The sequence below is a fragment of the Ursus americanus genome, chromosome 9, assembly GCF_024610735.1.
Source record: "Ursus americanus isolate L20-20 chromosome 9, mUrsAme1.1.p, whole genome shotgun sequence".
NCBI classification, from domain to species: domain Eukaryota; kingdom Metazoa; phylum Chordata; class Mammalia; order Carnivora; family Ursidae; genus Ursus; species Ursus americanus.
The window spans coordinates 51,244,404-51,269,620 of NC_142135.1; the positions used below are offsets into that span (position 1 = coordinate 51,244,404).

A 25,217-nucleotide genomic window follows, 5' to 3' on the forward strand; every position below is an offset into this window, starting at 1 on the left:
AGAAAGTGAGGGCTGAGGATTGACCGTCCCATTGGTTACATGCTGGATGTCGGTGTCCTTGGAGTGTCAGAGGCAGAAACTTGACTGAAATGCGTTGAGAGAGAAAATAGGAAGAAAAAATTGTTTGAGCAACTTTTTTAGACAACTCTTCTAGGAGGTTTTGCTATAAAGGGACAAGGCAATAGATGGAACTGGAAGAAGGGTTGTTTTGTTTTGTTTTTAGAATCAGATAAATAACAGCATGGTTTCATGTGGGTGGGAATGATTTCAGAGCAAGGGAAAAGCTGATGATATAAACAAAATGGGAGACTTGCTGGTGCACATATTCGTGAGTAGATGAGCAGGGGCAGGGTCTCATGCCTAAGAGGAGGGAATCACCTTAAAGAGGGGCCTGGACAGTTCTCTGGTGACAGGGAGGAAAGAAATTTGTGAATGCAGAGATGGGGGCGGGGTGGGGTACAAGTTCATGGACATGTCTTCTGATTTCTTCAGTTTTCTCAAGGTCACCACTAAGGATGGGTGAGAAGGTGTTGGAGTTTGGGGAGAGAGGAGAAAGCGGGAACTGGGCAGCTAGGAGAGCAGGGACCAGGTGCACTAGCAAGTGTGGTACGACAGGCAGCAGCATTAAGGACTCACTGGAGGGCTGAACTCACTGGTGACCAGGAAGAGCACTGGGTATTTAATACTACTGGGTATTGAAAAACATCACACAGATTTTTTTTATAAGTATTTATCCTCAGTTGCTTGACATAATTTCTTTGTAGAAGAGTTTCTTCCCTAAAAATGATTTGAAAATGTTTTTATAGATAGATATGTCAAAACATATGCAAAAGAAAGGCTGGATTATTGACTTCAAACTATACCTTCCCTTGGTTTGTGTTTATTTTAACAGAGATTTAGTTCATTGTCGTACAAGTCCCGGGAAGAGGACCCAACTCTCACAGAAGAAGAGGTGAGTTTTATTGTTCTAAAGAATAGAGTTTCTTTCCTTGCATAAATGTCATCTTACCCTTCTCAGAAAAAGCTAAAATACTCTCTTCGGCATGTCTGGAGGTTAGGGTTTGGGAATGTTGGCTTTATAATGGTTCAGAGAGAGTGAATGGCAGATGGTAAGACAAGAAGGCAGACAGGACGAACAGGTCACCTAAGAAACTGAGTAGGAAAGAAACATCAGAAAAAAATAGAGGAGGGGAGAAAATAGAATGAGAAGAAAGAAATTTAAGTATGAGAGCTTTAGTGAGCAGTCAGGAAGGCCACCTTTGAAGGAAATTAATCATGGGTTGGAAAATATAGGCAATTGAGTATAGGGAATTCGGTCCAGTCTGAGAGATGAAGGAGGAAGGTTTTAATGAGGAATTTTGGAGGCAGAGAGCAGGTACAGCCAGGAAGCACAATTCCAGGCTGGCACAACCGTCAGACATAGCAGCCAACAGGAGAGGACTGTATATTCTCCCAAGTACCAGGGCTAAATATTCACCAGTTAAACTTTTCAGTGAAGCATTAAACTTTTACAGTCCAGTATATACATATATTACACACACACACACACACACACACACACACGAGCGCACACACGCACACACACGAGCGCACACACGCACGCACACACACACACACACATATAATATCAAGCCAGGCTCAGAGAGCTGAACACCTTAATTCATCCTGCTGCATATAGCTTCTGTCTGGAATTCCTGGCATGGTAGGAAAGTGACATACACATGCAGGTACCTCCCCTCCTACTATCACACTTCGCACGGAGTCTTAAAATAGGAACTAGACAACAAGCCCACATTGGAAGTTCAAAGAGCAGAAGAGCTTTCTGTAGGTAATTGTTGCCCACTTGCTTCTGTGTTTCCTGATGCAGGGAATGGACCTGCCATCTAGCCACCAGGTCGCACAAGCCAGAACCCTGGACGTCACTCTAGACACCCCATTTCCTCACTGTCCTCAGTAGCCAGCTCCCCCGGTTTCTTTCGCACGCTGGTCTCTCCGTGTGCACGGTGCCCGCCCCTCCCCAGACTGAGGCAGTGCCCTCCTGCCAGGCCTGGCGCGGCTCCTTTGGCTTCTTCCAGCCGTCTGTTGTCCACACTGCACCAGAGCCCTCCCACCTGGGACAAGAAAGTAGAATATATGAGCGATCTGAATACCAATCCTTTAAAATACATTGAGATTAAGTAAAATTTTAAATTACTTTTCTTCTAATCTTACATTGTGGTTTCAGAAAATAGGACCTCAGTATACTGATGAATTTTTAACGTAGATTAAAGAACTATGATTCACATGCAGTCATTCTAGGAAGATGTTTTAGAAAAAAATAATTATGGAAGTTACTTACTTCTGTATTTATGTAACAGGATGTTAGACAATCCAGACTGAAACTGAGATCTGAGTTTTCAGTACTATTATCCCAATTTAGCAGAATGATGGGGAAAGGGTTGCTTATAGAAAGAGAAATGGGGAAAGGGTAGAGAGTAATTTATCAGAACATAATAACAATTTACAGCCTGAATAATAAAGATGAAAGACTGAAGAGAGAAAAATTATGAAGCTAAATAGCAAGGGGGCTTGAAAGGAACCTATCTACAAAATAGAAGTAATAGTCCTAGAAGGCAAATACTCAAACAGAACATCAGAAGACTTGAGACTCTTTTGTAAGCGTTAAAATTTACGACACCCTCTGCACAGCAGCTTTCTGCCCAGAGAGAATATTAAGTTGCAAGTTAATGAAAGAGCGTGTAACTTTCTAAAAAGAGTGTAAAGGCCAGAAAACCCAAGTAATTACAAAGAGTGGGGGCATTCGTGGCAGGCATCATGGGGAAGAGAGTCGAGGAGAGAAGCTGAAACAGGCCACCCCCCATTGTTACAATGGAGGTCAAGGTGATGTTTGTCCTTGATGTTCCCCCCTGAAGATGAAGTGTGTAGCCAAGTATGCTGACTCCCCTCTTCACGGTCATCTATGATCTACCCTTTATAATTTGTCCATGTTTTTGGCTTGGACCACCTTTTAGATAATAAGTTCCATATGTCTGCACCTTACTAGGAAAAGCAGATGATTTACTCTAATTCTTACTAATTTCAAAGAAATTATAAATCTTCATTTCAAGAGTAATTTTTCCACTAAAATCTCTAAGGTGAGAATGTCAATCTAATATTCATTAGAAGGGTCAGAGCAACATGGCAAGTGTTTCCCAAAGATTATTCCTCTGGCTCCGAATGTGTGGATTGTCAAGGCCTGGCAAAACAGAGCCACCAGGCTGCAGGGAGAAGTTCTCATGCAAATGACCAGTTGACATGCAGCAGGCCTGTCTTAAGAAGCTTTCAAGGCCAGCTGGAAACTTCATCCACAGTATGGGAGATATGTGAAAGCAAGAAAATCTCTCTCCGCACTTGGGAAGCCAAGCATCTGTCAGGAGGCATGTTCATTTATTTCCTGGGTATTTGAATAAATCAATCATTGTGGCCAAGATAAATATAGGTAATGAAGGATAGTTCTACTTATTTCCAACCATGATTTCTAACAATAAAATAATAAACCCCCCCAAAAAAAATCTCTTAATATGTTTAATCTACCATTACCAAAGAAAATTAAATCCCTCTTGATAGTAGAAGTTATATGGGGTAATATAGCAAGACTGAGTAGGTGTGCCTGGAAAGCAGCCCGCTCTTCCCATAGGAAAGAGTGCCTTGTATGTTGTCTCCAAATTCCATTTCTGAGCTGGCTGGTTGCAAATAAGAATGAATTTTTCCCACTAAAGAAAACTTAGCCCCACCTGTAAATGTCTATTTAACCAGTAATATGCAATGAAGTTGAAAATTAATGGAAAATGAGGCTTTTACAGATACATGTGGACTGCCAACCAGAATCCAGGACCTACTTTTCAGACCACTTTGATCAGGTCAATTAAGTCTAATTCAGTGGTTCTCACACTTTAGTGGGTGTGCTGGGCCCCGTGCCCCAGAACTTCTGATTCAGTGCTCCTGGGATGGAGCCCGAGGACTTACCTTTCTAATAAATTCCCAGATCCTGCTGCTGCTGCCAGTTTGAAGCCCACATTTTGAGAACCATTCATCTAACATGTTTTCTGCCTTTTTTCTTAAAGCAGTAGAGCCTTTTTTTTTTTCCAGAGGAAATAGCATTCTCATAATAGAAATCAAATAAAACATGATATACTATAGTCAGGTTCTGGAGGCCTCCTGAACTTCCCATTCCACCTGCTCTCCTCATGCCCCTCAGAAGACCTAGAGAGAACCTGGTTTTCATGGAGTTATGCCAGTATGGCTGGTCTACTTACAAAGTTAAAGATACCATATATAATTGTTCTCTAGAAGTGTACTCCAGGATTAGTATAGGTACTAAAGAACCCATTTCTGGGTTTATACTTGAATGAAATGAAATCACTGTCTTGAAGACATATCTTCACCCTCATATTCTTTGCAGCATTATTCACAATAGCCAAGACATGGAAACAACCTAAGTGTTCATCAGCCGATGAATGGAAAAGAAAGAAAATGTGATAGATAGATAGATAGACAGACACACATTATAAATACACATTTGTATATATAAATACGTGTGTACACACACACACACACACAGGAATATTACTCAATCATGAAAAAGAATGAACTTTTGCCTTTTGTGACAACTTGGATAGACCTTGAGAGCATTATGCTAAGTGAAATAAGACAGAGAAACACAAATACTATATTGTCTCATATACGTGTGGAACCTAAAAAACCCAAACTCAGAAATAGCAAATAGAATGGTGGTTGCCAGGGGTTGGGGAGTAGGAGAAATGGGGACGTTAGTCAAAGGATACAAACTTCCGGCTATAAGCTGAATCAGCTCTGGGGCCCTAATATAGAGCATGGTGACTATAATTAAAAGTCATATACTATCATACTTGAAAGTTGAAAGGGTAGATCTGAAATGTTATCACCACACACACCAAAAAAATGGTAATTATGGCAATGAAGGAGTTAACTAACCTTTGTGGTAATCATTTCAGAGTATATATATGTATCAAATTACCATGTTGCACACCTTATACTTACATAAGTTATATGCAATAATATCTCACTAAAGCTGGGGGTGGGGGAATTGACAAAAATAAAACAAAACAACCTTAAAGGGACACACACACGCCTATAGTGCTAAATACCTAGCTTGTCACTATAAAGGGGGGAGGAGAAGTCAAACTTGAAGCTTATTTAATTCACCATTTGTTTTCTAGATCTCAGCCATGTATTCATCAGTAAATAAACCTGGACAGTCAGGGAATAAATCAGGACAGACTCTTAAAGCACCAGAGTCCAGCTACACCTCCATCCAAAGAGCCACTCAGAGATCCCCCTCTTCCTGTAATGATCTCTATGCTACTGTTAAAGACTTTGAGAAAACTCCAAACAGCGTCAGCACGCTTCCACCAGCAGTGAGACCCAGTGAAGAGCCTGAGCCTGATTATGAAGCAATACAAACTCTAAACAGAGAGGAAGAAAAGGCCACCGCAGAGACCAACGGCCAACGTGGCCTTTTCCCAAAAGAGAATGACTATGAGAGCATTGGGGACTTGCAGCAATGCAGAGATATCACCAGGCTCTAGCAACCCAGAAGACAAGCCCACACAACATACGACTGGCCGGCTGGGGGCATTTCTTCGGTGGGAGACAAGAAGCGGTATCAACCCCCACTTATGTGCTGCTCTAGTAATCCGACGACAGTGGAAGATGTGGAGACTGTTTCCTGGGGTTGGAAACAGTGAGGTACGTACCTGACTGCCGCCGAGTGTGCCCCTGCTTGCCGGGGCACTGGCACACCCAAGCACACTTCCCTCGTGCACCCTCACCCTCCGGAAAGACCCCAGCTGTGCGTGATTTCACCCTGGGAGTGAGGAAGGCGGAGCTGCAAGGAGACCTGCGTTCATCAGGACCCGCGACTCCACCTGCCTAAGACACCGCCATTCCCAAGAGCCAGGTCTTTTCCTCCTTTCTTCCCTTTTCTGCTGTCTGCTCCTCACATTTAAATGTATGGCTTTCTTCCCCCTTGAAATCTTCCGACTTCTAATGGTTCATTCCAAGAAAATTCTCCCACAAGCCTTGGCCTTTGCCTTCAACTTCGGTGTTTTAAGATGCTAAGAAACTGTGGTTGCTGGTTACTGTCAGCTCCCAGTCCTCTCTGAGAGCCGCACCTGGGGGGGGGGGGGCGGGGGGAAGAACCCCGCAGGTGGGCAGGACTGGGGCTGCCCCCGAGCTTCTTAGACCTTCCTACATCAGCAGCCTCTCCCAAAGTACTTGAAGTCATTTTTAGATGCTTTATTTTATTTTTCTAGTCAAAGCGATTCCCCCTGACCCCACACCCCTCCCCCCAGTATTTGAAACTCTTCAGAGCTTTTTCAGTATTTTCAGTGAATACTGTGGTACTTCTATACTTGTTTTAGCCCAGAGCCCATTCCTCTGAAACAGAGAGCCTTAATCTCTATGTTGGAACACAGACCACATACTTGGACGGCAGCCATGGCGTCCGTCTCTGAAGGGCTGTGGACTTGAATGTGTATTTCTGATGACCCCTGCTGCCACACCAACAGTGTGAGATTTCATAAGTTAACTCGTACCCTAAGGTAATCTATCTGAAATTAAAATGTAAACATTTATTTTTGTTATATAAATTTATAAGATGTTTTATGTTTAACGCCTAATTTCTAGAAAGTGCCAGAAAAAAATGTATATTAACTATTTTGATTTTATGTACAATGATTTATACTCATTTTGAAAAAACACCATAAAGCACATAAACTAGATAATTACACGTAGTTGTTATCTGTTTTCTAATCAAGTGTTTAAAATACTGAAGGTTTTTAAAGACTTAACTTTTCAAATGGTACTTGGAGCCCTGGTCAAAGTCATCTGGCTCACGAGAGAAGTAAGTGGAATGAACATAAACGATCATCTTCAGTGATTTGTGGTGGGCAATACTGAAATATTTGAAATGGTAAAAAAAAAAATGGAAGAATGAAATGTGACTAGGGATGACTGCATTATTAACCTCATGAAGGTATTATAATTCCATTGAGATTTAGTTACATTTTTAAGAAAATTTACAGTGATGGATTCTGCAGTCCAGTGCTTGCAAATGCAAATTGCCAACTGGGATTTTTTTTTTCCCCTTCATTTTACAAAAATCAGTGGCTGAAATAACTCCAATTAAGAGCTCAGCCTGGTTTGAATTTAATCATCTCTTCAGATTTTATGAGGCTAACATTGGGAAACTTGTTCGCTTTCCATTTGAAAAGGACCCTGCCATATGCGGTGTGGCTATAGCAAGGGACCCTTGCCTACACTGGTAAAGAAAAAAAAAAGGCAATTATTCTATACTGCTGTGACATCTCTGGCTTTTCAGACTCAATAACCTCACTGTTCTCACTCCTTATGACAAAGGATGCAATTGGGAGGATGAAGCACCTTGCAAACGGTAGGGACCAGCTCGCTGGCATGTCTTTCCCATCCCTTGCATTCACGGCTTGGTTTTGTGACTGCTCTGTAACACATTTCTGAAATTGTGAGATGAGCTTTGTCGGGGTACACTGCTTGGTTGTCATTATTTTGCAGTCAGCCTGGTCTCTCCCACGAAGACCTCGTGAGCCTAAGCACAATCATCACTGAGTAGAAGGAAATGGCAGAATAACCTGGGACTGGGGGAAAGGTTATCAGGAAGGTGCCGAGGTCCTTGCTCTCTGAATTTTTATCTTTCGTAAGCACTGTTTTTGCCTGGTGGTTTTCTTTGCTTACTTGGTATGAAGGAGTTTGACCCAACAATCTCTACAGCATGGGGTTCCTTTAGCACCTGGTGATGGCCGTGTCACATCTCATGTACCTGGTATTGCATTTGCGGCAATAATGTCCTTTACGAGCGCCTGACCACTCAAAAGTTTTATTGTATTTCCTAATGTCTTTATTGCCAGGGAAGTGGGTATGATCTCTAAAGTGTAAAATCATTTCTAGAGAGAAAAGTTCTCTATAAATAGTCGTATCATCTTGAAATTTCATTATTAGAATTTCCCCCCAGAAGTTCTGAAACAAAGGCTATGCAATATAGCCATAAAATAGGCACTGAAATCTCTCTCTTGATTTGAGAATCTGTGCTAAGAATAAGTTGCGATTTAAAGTATTATATTTTAAAAGAAACTAGAAGGCCCTCCAGTACAAACCTAAAAGAAAAAGTAATAGCACAATCCATGAGGGCTGGGGGAGGCAGAAGCAGAGTAAACTTTAGGAACTGGCTCTGCTCTTGAGACCAGTGGGTACCTTACTGAAGTATATTTATTGATGTATCATCATCATGGTTTTGACCTCATAGTACAGTATTTCATAAATTTCATCATTTTACTTTATTCATTGAAAATCTGTGCTAGTCTTTGAGTTGGACAAAAGCCTATGGCTTCTTGAAATAAGTTTCATGTTCAGCTAAATGTTACAGAGTTTAAATGTATGAAAGGGAATTATTAAAAAATTTTACTATTCAACTTTGACATCCATATTACGCATTGTTATTCGGGTTATGTGAAATCTCACAAATAAGCTTCAGGAAATTTTTTTTGTTTTATAAGTCAGAATTAGAAACTCATCTTGCCTAAAAGTAGAATCTTTGCTTTTAGTCAGATATTTTGAAAGTTTAGAAGAAAATTTTATGCTGCTTTTACTGTTTCTCAAATGCAGTCAGCAGGAAAGTATGACCTGTTTTATGTGAAATGTTTGAGGAAATTTTAAATTCTAGAAGAAAGCATTTTTGCTAATATGTGGGCCACATACATTTTTTTTTTCCTGTCCTTCACTAAATTGCATCATTAGGTCTATTAAAGCTTTTGAAAGTTCTGCTGTCCTTTGTGGGGAAAAGACTAATTACTGATTTATCTGCCCTCAAAATCCAAGAGTTAATTTTAATTGAGTGCTAACAATAGGCAGTCAACACAAAGAACTAAAATTTAACCTCAGGATGTCACTAGATTTCTTGTATTAGATTTTCATTTTTCTAATTAGAGCATTTATTTACTTTAACCAGAAATAAACTCTGTACATGTGTGTTTATGTACACGGTACATGTATATTTACATATACACACAGATATAGATATAAAGTTGTTCTGGTGCCTGATGAGCGAGGATACGTCCTATTATTTGGAATGTCTACCCTACTGGTGTGATGACTGTTGTCATCAAAGCAGAGCAGAAAAAAGTTATCCAATAGTTTTCATTTAGTAATTACAAGACAACCTTCCTATGTTACCCTCATATCATTTTTCTAATTAATAAATTCAGATTCTAAATGTGTCCATCATCCTCTTAGCTGAAAAACAGTGGTATTTGAAAATAGTTTTCTTATGTATGTGGCTCATTACGTATTCAGCATGACAGGAGGAAATGTAAATAGGCGTCCTTCAGAGATCATGTCAAGAAGAGATCTGGCAGAAAGCAACAAGAGCCACCTGAGCAGGGATGGAGCCCCAGCAAGGTGACCCCCCACGGGGGGGACAGAGGCAGAGGCCTGTTATCACACTGTTGCATCTTCTTTCGTTGTCTTTGGAAGCCACGAGAGTTTAGCGCAGAGCCAGCAAGCGGTGAGGTAGTGTGAGTACGGAACACGGCTCGGAGGTGGGGACGTGGATCATCGCAGAGCTGCAGCTCAAGACTCAAGGAGGATTTTGTAAATGAGTAAGTGACATTTTTTTCCGTGCTCCTTGTACCGGTTACTCTGAGTCCGTGTGATCTAGTGATGCCATTCTTCTGAAAGCGTTGGCTTCTGGTACCCGGCCAGCTTCGTCTGGGCTGCTGGAGACACAGTAGGCACTGATAGTTCTTTCCTGGAAATCTTGACAGGCTTATTGTGCTGTGTAATTGGGGAAAGTTCAAGTGTCATGTTTGGTGTTAATAAGTGACTTATGTGAAAAATAGGAACATGTGTCTATAATATCAAATATGGCTTTTTTTTTTTTTTTTGCAGTGAGATCTATATCCCTTGTCCTGTGGTAGTATTTTCTTGCTCTGTGTTGTACCTTTTCTTAAGTACATTATTCTTGACAGTGGCGTTGGGCAAGTCGAACACACACAGAAAGTGTTTGACTTAAAAAGATCAGTCCAGAAACAATGCTAAATTAGTCTTCATCTGAAATTATGAAAGTAAATTTAAAAAACAATGGTCCAGAAGAGAACAAATATCCTTAAGTGTCTTTTTCCCCTCCTGCTCATTTTTAAGTCTGTTGACATCTAGTCTCTGATCTTTACAAAGTATTCATTGTTTTCCCAGGTTTTTCTTTACTGAACTAAGAAACAGTAGTTCAGATTTCTCTTAATGCCAGATGAAATGAGAAATGTTACAGTTTTTATTAAGAAGGTGATTTTTTCAGCATTTGATGTGATAATCATGTATCTTAATGCATTTAGATGAGATTTTTCTTTGCTCACCACTTACATGTTATGGGTATTTTTTTAAAATGTACTCGGGTTGTCTCCTTATGTAATGGATTATAAAGGCTGGTAAATGGTCATTCCTCAGACTTCTGTGTGTTAGATTGGCAACAATTTCAATGTTACCTTTTAAATATCATGTATTATTAATGCACCTCATGTTTTCAGGGCAAGTTTGAAATATAGCTAAACAAACAGGAATGTGCATTTCATTGTTCATGCATTTTTTCCTCATAAAAATAGTTTCTCAAAAAAGTGACCTATTATCTCTTAGGTGGTCCTGATCAGTTTCAAAGTGCTCCTCTTGCTCAAAAATAATTCATGACAGTGGCATTTTGACTCATTGTCTCAAAAGGTCTTTGTCATGGTCAAACTGTTCAGTTCACAAAAGAGTGGGAAAATTGTTCCCAATACCGGGAATTTTTAAACCTTCGTTTTAAGTCAGAAAATCTCTCTTACTGGCTTCAACATCTTGGAATATTTTCCCCTCCCTTACTCTGGTCCTTTTAAGGAGGAAGTCTGCAGCACAGGGACATGCAGCCACTTTTTCTTCCAATCTCACTTTGGGTCCTCTGGCACAGATGACCTCCTGCCACTTCGCACAGCACCACGCCTGTTCCTCTTCCCCACCCCAGCCGCTCTCTGCTATTCGTAGGACATCCCAACACATCTTTTCCCATATGGACACACTCCTCAGATCACAGATCCTGCCTGCCAGCATAGAACCTTCCCGGCCACCACCCAGTGAGCAAACAGCTCCGCCCAACTCACATTTTCCTCACCAGCTGCTGAGATAAGGCCACAGGTCCACCTAGGGAAGCAGATGCTGGGTGTTACTTGTCATGGGCTTTGCTAAACCATGTTCATTCTTACCCACCCCCTTCATGAGAATGGTTGGCACTAGCGGCCATGGAAGAGAACTTTAAAAAGTTCTGTTGAGGACTCAAACTCACAGTTGCAGGAAAATCAGCACCACACTCTAGTGAGGAAGCTCGCTGTCCCCCACAATGTATTGAGATCGCCCTGTGTCTCCTAAGCTCCAGGGAAGTTAAAGCCCAGCAATAATAGACTAATACTTAACTGTAAAGTAGGAGGATGCTCATTCTTTTGAGGAAAAACACCCCTTTCTTGTAAAAATTAACCACTTATAAACTGAGTGTAACATTTTTTTTAGCCTTGTAGCCACTGTATCCCCTTCCCTCAGGAAATAGTGCTTCTGAATTACGTTAGTTATAACTAGTTTCATCTACTTTCCCAGGTGTCAAGGAAACAAGAATGTTCAAGCATCTAGCTGTGGAGTTACCAAATACTGAGAATAATTTGGCCATTTGTAGGCAAACTGTCCGATGTTTGAAGTGAGAAACCAGATCCCTTTCCAGCACTCAGCTAGGTGGGGTGATACAGTGGCTGCGGGGTCTCACTTCTATACAGCTAAGGATCCAGGGTGTGTTTAGTTAACCTTCACTCTAAGTCACAGTTCATGACTTGGATGGGTATTCTAGGGTGTCATTTCCCCCCCCCAAGTTAACAGAACTGATATTTGCTCATTCCCTTCACACATTTAATTTTTAAACGTTCACCTGGTGTACCAGCTGGGCACCCGTCCTAGGACACTTCAGGCTGAAGCAGAGACCAGTCTTGGCCCCTGGAGGCAACAGTAAGGAACGGTCTCACTGTAATGTCTGGTTTGGTTTTGTTTGTAAACTCAACAAGTTGGAAACTATGAGTTTAAAACAAACTTTTTCCCCCTTCTTAAGCTGAAGGAGAAAAAAAAATTTAATTTTAGATCCCATTTAGGGAGTAAAGGCTTCTCTGAAAGACAGCCGTGTCCTTCTTTAGGTGAAGAGGCTAAAACCAAAAGCCAAGTCTGTCTCTAAATATTCCTTTGACACGTTTTTACGTATTTTTCATGTAAAGCCCATAATGGAATCTGAGATGATGTTCATGACCTATCCCGTAGGCCTGCTTGCCTTTTTTTTTTTTTTTTTGCACACTTTTTTTAAATATAGGCTTTTCTTGTTTTTCCTGGAGCCCTGCTAGAAACAACTGCAGGGGGCCACGCCATGACCGCGTCCTGGCGTCCTGGCAGTACCATTAGCCCGGCTTGCCGCTCAGAGAGAAGCGTGTGCCAAATGCCAGACAAGCTTTTATGTACAAGTCAACAAGCATTGGAAAAGTCCTTTAGGCCTCAGATTTTGACATTTAAAACAACTTTTCTGAGTCCCAACTACATATTTGATATGGGGGGGGCAGGGTTGGTGAGCAGGACAGGTATTAGACATAAAACGTGAACTAAGTGACATGGGCAAGACTTCCCACCCCTTATGTCTCAGTTTGTGTGTGTCTCTGGGAAACATATTATCCCAGCTCCCTGTCTACCACACAGTTGCTTAAGGAGCACACTGTGCGTAGAAATGAAAAAGATGACCTTAAAGACTTAAATTATTTTTAGATATCTGCTTTGTAAACTCAGGAATAAGCCTGGCTTATGAATAGCATAATATGGTTACTACAGCTGTAATGTGTAGGTAACTAGATACATCCTTTCAAATAAGTTTCATTTAAAGACCTAACTGTTATAACTGGGAAAAGAAACTCCTCATTAAAAAAAAAAAAAAAAGCCAACAAAAAAGGCTTCAGTAAAAGAATGTGGCATCAGTCTATCATCTGCCCCAGAGTGCTTGTTTCTTGCCTGTAGTATAGTTTTTCAACAATTTTTATGGGAGAAAAAAATGCACATTTTTTTTTCTTGGAAAAGTGAATTGAGGTATCGAATTAAATTCTCAGAGAGGACAACTTAAAGAGAAGCATTGGATTTAGAGATGAGCTCATAGCTCTGTGGTCCCTGTTCCAGCACTGACTTTACTGTGTGACCCTGAACAAACGATTTAACTACTCTGTGCCTCAGTTTCCCCATGTACAAAATGGGGATAATGATACCAACCATTGCCTACCTCATATGGATGTTATGGGGACAAATAAGATAATATAAATACAAATGCTTTGATCTCTGGAAGAAAGGTGCTATATAAATTAAAGGTGTTTTTAATGATCCAGTTATTATGTTTAGGGTTTAAATAATAGCAATACTGTTAGTCATGTTAAGAATAAGTTTCAATTCAACACATAATTACAATTCTCTTCTGTGGCCAAATCTTGATCATCCAGTAATGGTACGTAAGGAACTGAAATGGGTATTTGTTTTCTGTGTGTTTCTGCCCATAGTATTTCTATTCTGAATGTTCCCAAAAGGCTGGAGTTTAACTTGTAATATCTTATAGTTTACATGTAATGAATCTTATTCAAGCTGTGTATAAAAGTATAATTACATGTAAATAGCAGGTACATTGTAATTAAAGGCACTTATCAAATTGTCTTTGTTCTTTTTAAATTGCAATAAAAGTCAGTTTTATGTAAAAGCTTGTTAAAATTCATTTGGTATTTGGGGATGTCAAAAACGCTAGTGCATCCGCCTTAGCGCGTCACCAGGTTGTGGGATTTTAGCCATCAGCTCACCACAGTGGCGGGAGGACGTGCCTCTGTCCGGCTGTAGTGGTTAGAATCACAAACCACAGAAAAGGACCCAAGTTTGAGTCCCAGCTCACGATGACTCTGAGGAAGCTGGTGGACTTTTCCATACCCATTCCCACATATAAAGTGAGGGATAATAGTATGGAACCTACTAACAGGGTTGTCTGGGGGATTAAATGAGGTATTGAGCACGGTACCCAGCAAATAAATGCTAAGTGTGCCGTAGATGCAAGCGGACCGCCCTGGGAAATCTGTGATGGCAGCTACCCACACGCCCGGCGCTCTTGTGAAGAAATGCAGCCTGAGTGCAGATAATGCCCCAGCTGGGGAGGCGAGCCCGCTGGCCTCATGGCTGAGGGAGGTGTAACCCCCCCCCCCAGGAATCTCTGAGCAGAGAACTTTACATCAGTGACCTTGGCTGTCCCCTTTCCTGATGACTGGAGACTGGCCTTGGGGCCAAAAGGTGAAGCGAGGGTTTTCTTTGGCGAGCTTCTGACTCCCCCAAACCCACACCCTGCCTGTTATTCGACCTCCCCGGCCACACGCACAACCCGGCCCTCCTCTCTGGACCTTTTCCCTGCTCCCTCCTCCTGCTCTACCCCATCTGCAGGATGCTACAGACCCTGTTCCCAGTTTCCACAGGGCTGATCTGTTCCTTTCTAAGGAACTAACTCCTCCCTGTACTAGGGGACTGTGCCCACTACTCCTAGGATTGTTTATGGTTTAAGGAGCTCGCTGCCTATCACAGTCTGGAGCCAGGGGCCACTCTCAACTGTCACTGTGCGCACTGAAAACCAGGGAGAGGCCGCTGGGAGCCCCGGAGGGGGGGGGGGCAAGGCGGGCACAAAGGCATCCTGCAGACCAGCAAAAGCTTGCTGTGCCTTCACACAGGCCCCGCCTGCTTCCCCCTCCCCCAGCCTGCCCCGTGGCAAAGGATCTGGGCTCCCTCTCCACCTTTGCCTCCTTGTGCAGGATGCAGGGCAGTGATGACAGCCTTGAGGCAAATGCAGGAAGGGCCTGGCCCTCCTGGTTTCAAACCCCTGCTTCATTTCTCTCCATGTGGGGAGAATTTCCTTTCCCAGAGATATTAGTCCCCACTCCATTCTGTGTGCAAAGGGTTGCAGCTAAAAGGGGCGCCTGGGTGGCTCAGTTGGTTAAGGGTCTGACTCTCGATTTCACCTCAGGTCCTGATCTCACGGTTGTGAGATCAAACCCTACATCGGGTTTATGCTCTGGGCAGGGAGTCTGCTGGAGATTCTGTCTCTCCCCCCACCCACACGTGCACTAACTAATGCGCGCTCTCTCACTTTCTCTCTCTTAAAAATGGTTGTTCTGAGTCTCTGGATCACAGAACCAGATTTCCCACCAGGGCTACCTGAGGAAATGGAAGTTCTAGAGCTCAGCAATTTGGTAGATTTTCTGTCACCTATGCAATAGAGTGGTCTTTGCAATTCTGTCAGAGACACACTGCCAATTCTAGGCCATATTCATAGGACATATCTAACAAGTATTCATTACAGGAAGTGGAAAATTCTGAGACCCTAGTTCAGGTGAGCATGACATACTCTACCCTTCCTTGTCACTGTTTAAAAAAAAATTGCTCATTGGTCCATCTTTCTACTTCTATAAATACAATCTGCACTATGATTCTTTTTTTTTAATTTTTGTTGTTGTTAATGATTCAGGGCCCTACTGTACCTTTAAGGTCACCATTATGAATATTTGCTCTTATCCTAGATGATTCTTAAAATCTCAAGGCTGGCCTTTGGGTGCTCCAAAGCCAACTGTCTACCAGACATCACATCTGTTTCCAAGATTTCTCCATCTGCATGTCCTGACGCCATCTCAGAGTGTGAGCATCCTGGAGCGGAGTGCATCTTTCCCAGCTGCCTCATTCGCCCTTAGGGACACATTTTAGCTTTGAAGTGTCCCCCATGGCATATACCATAGTTTCCCGCACACAGCAAGCACTAAATAAATGTTTGATCTGACTTGAGTTCTCACACTTCTCTATCAACCATAGTCCAATGAGCCTGTCTTGGATTAGCATGTATAAGCCCTTAGGATTTTACCCTTGAGCTCTTCCCCACCCTTCCCTGTGACTGTGAACTCCTGAAGAGATGGCAGAGTAACAGAGTAGCGGTGGCCTCCAAGTGAGACCAGCCCAAAAAGGGGCGGCCAGGAGAGGAAGGGAAACATCTGACACGTAGATAAGCAGCATTACAACCTGGCAGAACTGTCTTCTAAAGCAGACAAGTCATTCAAAGCAAACAGCTTTAAATGCTCAGGTCCAAGATAAAAATAAATGTGCAACCTCAAAGTAGAAAACAAGTTAACAGGAAAACAAAAGAAACCGTAGAAAAACCACTTTCTGTGATTCGTTCAGAAAATATTTACTGAGCACTTACTGTGTGCCAGCTGCTGAAACACAGTGATGACTGAAGAAAAACTCCTGCCTCGCTGGAGCTCCGCTGAGCGGCCTCAGTGCTTACCCTGAAATGCTTGACATACACGGTTCAGTTCGCAGGGTGCTCATAACTCAGTACCTCAGCCGGTGGTACCCAAGTCTCTGGAGATCCACTCCGGATGCAGGAGTCTAGAAAGGCCTATAGTTCAGATGAGATCAAAACGATAAGCCAGAGAAAAAGCATTCCAGGCACTGAACACAGCCAAGACCAAGATTCCAAGCCAAACAAATTAAGCCCTTCTTCTACAAGTAGACATAAGTCAACAAAGCCTGCCAGGCCTCCTGGATCTCTCTTTCTCCATCGTTCTTGCCCTTGTCCAGCCAGTTCCCACCCTAAGTATCTCTGTGATACCTCGAATTAAACTTCTATACACTCAGCAGAATAATTCTTCTCAAAAGCAAGCCTGTTTTGGTCAGAAGAAAAGGACAGACTGCCCCATAAAGTAATTATTAAGCGCTTACTATTCCCTAGGCGCTATCCTAGAGTCTGATACAGCAGTACATAAAACAGGCAAGGCCTTCTGTTCCAATGAAGCTTACATTTCAGTGGGGGAAGAAATGATTTATCCAAACAAATTTCAGATCACAAATGTGATGAAACAAATAAGATGGAATAAAGTACGTAAGATGGTGATGAAATTGTGCCTCGGTTTGGGTGGGAGGGTGGGAGTGGGATTGGACGGGCAGGGAAGACCTGAATAACCAGAAGCAGCCATATAAAACTTGGGGGAGGAAAACATTCCAAGAAGAGAAAAGAGCAAGCGCAAAGGCCCTGGGGAAGAAAAGAGGCTGGTATATTCCAGGACCACAAAAAAGGCAAGGGTGGCAATAGCACAGCAATGGAGAGTAGTGAAAAGGAATGTCTGGAAAGTAGATGGGAGCCAGATCCTCTGCAGCAAAGGAGATTAAGATAAGGAATTGTACTGTGATTCTAGGAGCAAAGAGAAACCGTTGAAAAAATATAAACAAGGACTCGGTGACAATTAGTTTTCCATATGAAAAATAACAGAACATTGGATTCCCAACCTACACCATAAGTGAAAATAAATTTCAGATTGATTAGAGAAAGAACAGAATAATAGTACAAACTTGCAACTTATCAGATACAATTCTATTGCATTTCATTGTATTAGTTTATTTAATCTCCCGAACAACCCCATGAGTCAAATACCCTTAAACACTCTTATTTGTTCAAATGATCAAGCTAAAGCTCAGGAGAGTAAACTAAGTTACCCAGCTTTTAGTGGGCAAGACGGAACTAGAATTCAGGCCGCTGCACTCTGGGCCTGAGTTCTTAATCATCATTGTGCCATGAGAGATTTTTATTATGCTTTAGAACCAAAGGAGGTCTTGAGCAATGCAAAAAAAGCACAAATCATAAAAAAATAGGGATATGTTTGACTCCATACATTTACAAAACTTCTTTATAAAAGCTTCAATATATGCATCAGGGTAAGAAGCAACATCCGTAAGGACAACAGTATCTCTTTTGCTCCCTGCCATGGTCTCATTCGCCTACGAGTTACCTGCACACAGCAGGAGCTCAGTATACAGATGTGGAAAGGATGGAGGATGGATGGCATTGGTTTCTGTGGAGCCCATGTTCCAGGCTCGATGCTATATGCTGGCAACACAAATATGAGTCACACAGACTTCCCTCTGTCCCCTTGAGTGCCCAACCTTCTGGGGGATGCGGGTGACACGTGCAGATCCAATGGCAAGTCACTGAGAGGCTTCAGTCGGAGGCACTTGGTAGTTTGTACGTGAGGCTGTTAAGACAAGAGGCCAGAGACCAGTCCGGAGGTGATGAGGACTTGACCAGGACTGAGGGAACAGGAAAAACAGATGCTAATTCTACATGAGTAGATAGAACAGAAGAGATCTGGCAACTGATAGGATGTAGGGGATTAGAGGCACAGAGACGAAAAGGTAACTCAGGTTTCTGGATAGATGGTAATATTGATGAACTACAGATACGGAAGAAGGAGTAAAGCAGGGTAAATAAGGATTTGGGTTTGAGCTTAGAATATCCACATCTCCATTTCCACAACTGGTAATATAATATTCCCCTATTCCCTATTGGTTTCCTAATTGTTCAATAAATTGCTCCGAGCTTCTTGGTGAAAGATATTATGTAATATCATGTACCAGGCTGGGGGGGAGGAGGTAGGTAAGGGAGGAAGGAGTTGTAAACTCTCCAATTATACTAAATTGGAAAACTATGGCGTTTCCACTGAACCATGATTAACCAGACCTGAGACAAATCAGTGGGTCCTTCCACAGTTTGCTGAAAATTCATAGTTATCTTCATTAACTTAGTTTACATTAACCCCAGTCCCAATAAATGTTATATTATGATCACAGCCAATGCCGGATGAAAAACTCTACAAACACTTGAATGAAGACTAGCATAGTAACTGAACAGAGTCTCAATGAAGTAGAGCCGGCCGGCAGTTAGAGGGAAGAAAGAACGCATAGGGGATTAAATTATCTCTACTGATCAGTCCAGCAACACACAATGAAAAATTCTTAAATTGAGGTAAAAAATAATTTTCCCACAAAAAATCATATTCCCTACTCTCTCCTTTTATTCATTACTCATTAATTACTGGGAAGCTTTTGAAAATGACACGTTTTTGGTTCTGAGATTCTTGTTGTCAATTACAATTATTATTAGCATTTTTTTCCTCCATGGCATTCAATCCCCTGGTGCTTCTCACTTCATTCCTTTTCATAACTAGTTGGATCCAGTGACCTTCAATTGTCCCCAGTGTCTTTCACTTGCTTATCATCTACATCTTGTTAAATGGGGAAGGATAAAACTAACAGATTGACTGTTTCCTTGAGAAAATGGTAAATATTCATATCCCTTGGCACCAGTGGTTTCCCACTGAGTCCTGGAATAAAGCAGCCATGTGTATTGTGGGCCCTGCTTTCACTCTGCTTTCTCAACCAAATGCCCCTCTCTTTTTGCCTTTGCGATGCCCCAAGACCTCATAACCACGCTGCGGAGACTTCAGTTAAGGTCATGCTCTCTTAACTTTAAACAAAATGGCACTCATATATAATGGAAAGTCCAAGGTCGCCCCAAGATATCTGTGGGGTGCTGGGAGCCTTCGGCACGCACAGCTCTTGGTCCTTGTTGAACCACCCATCTGGCCGTCTTCTTAGCTCTTACAACTGTTCTCTTTCCTATTCTAAGGTGACCCAGACCCCACCTTTAGAGTGTCCCTCGAAATGGTTCACAAAAAGAATTTACGAAGGTAACAGATGTTGCCGCGGGTAAAAGTTAAAACTGAATATTAGCATCTCGGTTGAACTGCAGGCCCCCACTCCCTATGTTCTTCCTCCGAACACACCCGTTTCCCAATCTCCTCATTCGAACAAGCTGTACAATTCCGTTCTCCACTGCCGGCTGAGCCCCAGACCTTCCGTGACATGTTCTAATACTAACTAACAGCCTCCGAGACACACAAGATCATCTACTCGGTAGCTTTAGAATAGGCAGCAGCTTTCAAGTTTCACTTCTTTTCCACGAAACAGCCTCTGTTGAGCTGCGTATCTGGGTCTACAAAGTAGCCACATCAAAGAGAGTCATTTAACTAACCCACTGAAACCAGATCTTTCTTTGCTTAAAAAAAAAAGAATCCAGACTTCACCACAGGATCCTGGTAGTAAATATTTAAGATTCTGTTACATACAGATGTGTCTCTATGTTCCTCTGCACACAGTTCCTTCCCCTTCTCCCATACCTACAACACTTGGCCACATGAGTCCTGGGTTCCACTCACCCAACGGATAGTAACTCATCTTTTAATGGGGCAGGCACTATATTTCCCTCTAAAAACAGCAGGCCTGCAGGTGAAGAGAGTGGGGATTAGTGTCTGATTCCAAGTCAGTTTTGAGAAACCAAATGCCATGATGTGTGTCTGGAACTGCTGATGAGGTAAGATTTCCACCATGACCAGCCTAGTCTAGAGTCTAGGTTACCCTTCCGCCTCCTCTGAAATCCTGCAGACTTCACAAACAGAGTCAGAAGGAATCTGAGCTCACCTAGCTCACCTGCCTGCACTGACAGATGAAGACATGAGGCAAAGTGATCTCCCTTCGGAGTGCTAGTCAGTAAGTCCCCAGGATGCACGCCGCTTGGAAGGGCGTGCGGGAAGAGGCCGCTGGAGAGGCAGTGTGGGGGCGGGATGGCCACAGGCTTGCTTGGTGTCTTACATCCCAGTAACGCCACTTCCTCACCATTTAACCTCATCTGTCTGCCTCATCTGCTCACCTGGAAAAATGGGACAGTGCTCCCTGCAAAGCAGTACGAGAAAGAACACGGATGAAAGTGCCTGACTTAATATCCTGACACGTTGAGTTTTCTTTGTTCTTCCTTTGGACACCCCGTCCCTTTACACTGGGGAAAAGAAAAGGTGCCCATTTATCCTTGTCATGACTCTTTTAATGTCCTCTTCTGTCCCCTGCACCAGTCCTACATAAGTACACACATACATACACACACACACACACACCCCGACTCCCTCCCTGTGGCACGGGCCACCCAGCCTGCTCACCAGTGCTGGCAGTGGTGCCAGCCACAGATCCCAGGAGGGGTCCTCCACTAGCGACAAGGTCTGGCCTCCGTTCCCACTAACCACCTGCCACACTGCCCCCTCCCTGTTAGAGCCTGCAGGCCCGAGAGAGGGTACAGCGCCAGACGCCGCACGACGACACTTCCTGTCTGGCTTGAATTAATTTCTTTGTTTCACTTGAAAAGACATCTTTAGTTGTCTAATCCGCACTGTGTTTTGGCTGCAGTACAAGGCTCTGATTCAGCTGTAGAGAGCGGCTGACTTCTCGTCCAGCAATGGAGAGGTGCGCAGCCAGCCCCCTTCTCCAGGGCTCCAGGGCGGCAGCAGAGTGGTGAGCCCTGTTCTGACTTCCGAACCCTCAGGCGAGATTTAGAGGGCTTACGGTTTCACGACTTCTGGGTAGCTGATGTGTTTAGAAATATTTAGAAAATAAACTGGCAGAGTACAGTGATAAGATCCTCCCTCCTCAGTACAGAATCAGACGATCTGCAGTGTGTGCACTTCTGATTAAATAACCCCAGCGATGATGAGAGAAAACACGGTAGTGTTTCAGTAAGACGGCTCTTTCTGAGAGCCCCTAGGGGAAGCTTGTAAATAGCTACAGAAAGCCCGAAGGCGCCTGCCACCTTCTCAATGCGAGGGACAGAAAGACCACTCTGGAGACACGGCCACCACCTGTAAGTATTCAATCAATACTGGTTAGATGAATAAATGAATGAATGGAAATGGCCCTATGACGTTTAGCCATGGTCATTTGTGATCCCACCTTATAAAGATTATTTAAAAACCTGAGTTAAACTCCTAGTCACTATAACTTCGACCACTATTTCCAAACCTGTGGGTCAACTAGTACCTAATTCCCTCCCAAACTCCCTGGCAGCCCCGTCTCCTGATGGTAGCTCTCTGCGGGGCTCAGCAGCCGTAGAAGGGGGGAGTCTGCTTGTTCCCTCTTCCTTACCCTCACCTGCTTCTCTTGCTCTCACCTCAGCTTGCTACTTCAGGCCCCTCCAGGGTTTGGGGAGAGGGAAAGCATGGCAAAGGGGGGCAAAAAGGAAAGAAGGAAAACACTTTTAACCCAGCCGTCCCATCGCTCTGTCACGGCAGGCATCCGGATGGTAGCTCTCCGAAGGAGAGACTCAGTGAGACCTCCACAAATAGCACTGCACCAATGGCCAGCTCTTGTCCTGGCCTCCGTCGCTGACCCTGGGAACTACCCCGCAGCCTCACCTTGGCTGTATTAGGGTCAAATCTGGAAAACAGAAACCATCTAAGTATTTTTATAGGGTGGAATTTAAGGGACTTGATTATGTTAATGGAGTTGCTAAGAAGCCCAAGAGGGGCTGGTGGGAGACTATCAATGGCAGGAAAGGCACCACCACCCCTGAGGTTGGGGGGGCAGGGGGAAGGGGGAAGGCAGAGTGATTAGAACCCAGAGGCTGGGCAGAGCTGGGGGTGCAGGTGCTTTACTGAGCCACCACAACAGGATGCCTAATATGACATCCAGAGTAGGGAGACAACATTCTAGCTCCTTCCTTCCTCCTCTCCTCCAATCTCCTACCAGTGTGTCCCACTGGTTGAACCCAGCTAGAAACCAACAGACAAAGGAGTCGAGGAAGAGGAGAAAGTGGTTATTCTGTCTGCTTCTCCGCACCCCACATGGGGACAACCACACTGGGGCCACGCAGCGCGGCCCTCGGGCTCCCCTCCTCCCAGCAAGCCCATGCATGCTCCAGCCACCGACCAGCCACACACACAGAGTGGCCCCGAAAAAGCCAGACCTTTTCTTCCCAAGTGGCTGGATTTCATCTTATTTTCTCACTCTGGACCCATCTGATGGTGAAATTTAGTACCGAAGCTATCCCTTTCCAGTCCTATTAACAGTAAACACACACGTCCAGAAAACAAAGCAGTCTGCTTAGCTAATCTCTGCCACTGAGCACCGACTAGAAGGCTTCCTACATACACACAAGAATCGTACTGAACCAAAGGGGCATCACGGGTCTGCAGTCTAACATCACTCCTGCAAATGCACCCTCCACCCCAAGCGACGGTCCCTCCACGCTGCTCTCCACGCCTGTTCTGTCTTTCCACATGGCCTTGCCTTTGCTGGGAAGCAGTCAGAAGCTGTCTGCACTACAAAGACAAACTAGATATTGGCTAAAAAATTCCACCTTGGTTGGGGTTTGGATTTGCAGCATTGAGGATGTTAGCGCAGGACGGCACTCGCAAAAAATCAAAGTGACTCTTGAAATCTCATTTTCTAACACACTCTGTAAATCAGGATCCTACTTTGGTCACCAATCTAAACTGAGGTGGCATACTTCTCCTAGAGTAAGTTAACAAATTAAAACGTAGCCCAGAGGAGGCAAAGGGGCCAGAGAGAAAAGCCAAGATAGTTGGATTACAAGACATCTGGTTTTTTTTGGGTTTTTTGTTTGTTTGTTTGTTTTTTGCTATCTAGCAGCCAGCCATCTCCCCCCGCCCACAACATACACACACACAACACCCCCGCCACCGCCACACGCTTACTGGAGTGTGGTCCTCCTCATAGGATATTTCTCAGTGTGATCAGTGGGAGTCTTCCTCTCCAGCTAAGGGAACGCGTGCCTGGGCAAGCAGATGTTTTTCCCCCAGGGCTCTGGCTCTCCAGCTAGTAACACAAAGACTGAGGTCAGGCGCTCTGTAGAGCGCTCCTCGCTCTGAGGCCCCAGTGTTTCCTTGCTTCCTGATGGTCCTCCCAGCCCAGATCGTAGCCCCCAGCCAATCTGCATCCCAGGGCCGAGTCGGCTCTTCTTGATGGCCACCAAGAGTCCTGGTGGACACAGTGCGAATCCACTCCTCAGTCCATCTCCCCGCCAGCAGGGTTAAAAAGAACTGAAACTAAAACCTGCTGTTTCTTTTGAAAACACACCCCAGGAATTTCCAAGTCTCCCGGTTCTTGGGATTCCCGGAGTTGTTCACTGAAGCGTTTGCTCTAGTGCTCTGTGGTTTGCTAAAATGATGGCACTTAGCATTAGCTCTGTTACGCTCGCAAGGCCTTTTCAGTCGTGTGGTTAATATACCTGAAACAATTTTAAAAAGGGGTAACAGCCCCCATCTCCTTTTCAAAAAGTCAAAGCAGTTGTACAGAGAACTTCACAGTGACCCAGTCCAATAGCCCCATTTTACGAACTCGGAAAACATGCCTTTTTGGGGGAAGGTAAGGAAATTCTGCATGAAGACACAGCCTTTGTTCCAAAGTTATTCATGCCTTAAACCAGGATTAAAAATCAATTTCCTTTTCTCCACACTGCGGGGCGTGGCTCAAGCTTAATTAATTTTTTTTCTAAGAATTCTAGGGACAAATTACCTAAAGTATGTGCATACCGACAGCACCTCGTCACTCGCCTGGACTTTCTGTTCACTGCCCCGGTCCCCACAGCTGCCCTGTGCCCCCCGCACCCCCAGCCCGCGCCGGCTCAGTCTCCACACGGCACCTCCTCCAAACGCATTTCCTCTACCCCTGGCCACAGTGCTCCTCTGCTGCTGTCCTTCAGGAGCTCCCCTTTGTGGTAGGCGCCCCCCCAAAATGTCCACACCCTAATCCCCCCAACCTGTTAATCTGTGGAACTTCGGACACCGAGGGGGAGTTAACACTGCAGATGACACGCAAGCCGCTCGCCGGCTGACGCCGACATGAGGAGGTCACCCCGGATTACTCACACGGGGCCAGTCCAGACAGGGGAGTCCTCAACGCGGAGGAAGAAAGCAGAAAGCAGAGAGAGACGGGAAATGCCGCGCCGCCCGCTCTGAAGATGAAGGAGCCGCGAACGAGAGAATGCACGTGGCCTCTGGACGCCGGAAAAGGCAGAAAGAACAGGAAAGGAAAAGGACAAAGGAAAGGAAAAAAAGAGAAAGGGGTTCTCCTCTAGAGCCTCCAGAAAGATACGCGGGCAGCCCTGTAGACACCCTGACTTCTGCCCAGGGACTCACACTCAGACTTCCGGCCGCCAGAGCGATAAGCCGCTAAACTCGGTTGTAGGTGGTACGTTGCAGCAGCAAGAAGAGACTAGGACGCACACCACCACCTGCAAGGCCTTCCGTGATGAATCGCTGCTTCCCGTTCCCCGCAAGTGCCCCCACTGCTGCCCCACTCTGCCCCAGAGCCACCCTGGGCTGCGTCCCCGGCCTCAGCAC

General features: G+C 44.1%; 1 protein-coding gene and 1 long non-coding RNA gene across 2 annotated transcripts in view; one reads left to right on the top strand and one right to left on the bottom strand.

Annotated features, from left to right (window-relative positions):
* PAG1 (phosphoprotein membrane anchor with glycosphingolipid microdomains 1) overlaps window positions 1-13,092 on the top strand; it is a 136,106-nt gene extending 123,014 nt beyond the window's left edge. Inside the window, exons 8-9 of the mRNA XM_045806066.2 lie at window positions 893-952; window positions 5,238-13,092. Of these exons, the coding sequence (XP_045662022.1) occupies window positions 893-952; window positions 5,238-5,606 (429 nt within the window). The 3' untranslated portion in view covers window positions 5,607-13,092. The remainder of the gene's footprint in view (window positions 1-892; window positions 953-5,237) is intronic.
* On the bottom strand, window positions 438-25,204 carry LOC123797935 (uncharacterized). Its single transcript, XR_006781130.2, has 3 exons — window positions 23,571-25,204; window positions 16,400-16,597; window positions 438-2,111 (listed from the first exon to the last, which is right to left on the bottom strand). It is a non-coding gene; the product is annotated as an uncharacterized LOC123797935 (long non-coding RNA).
* Window positions 25,205-25,217: the final 13 nt, after the last annotated feature.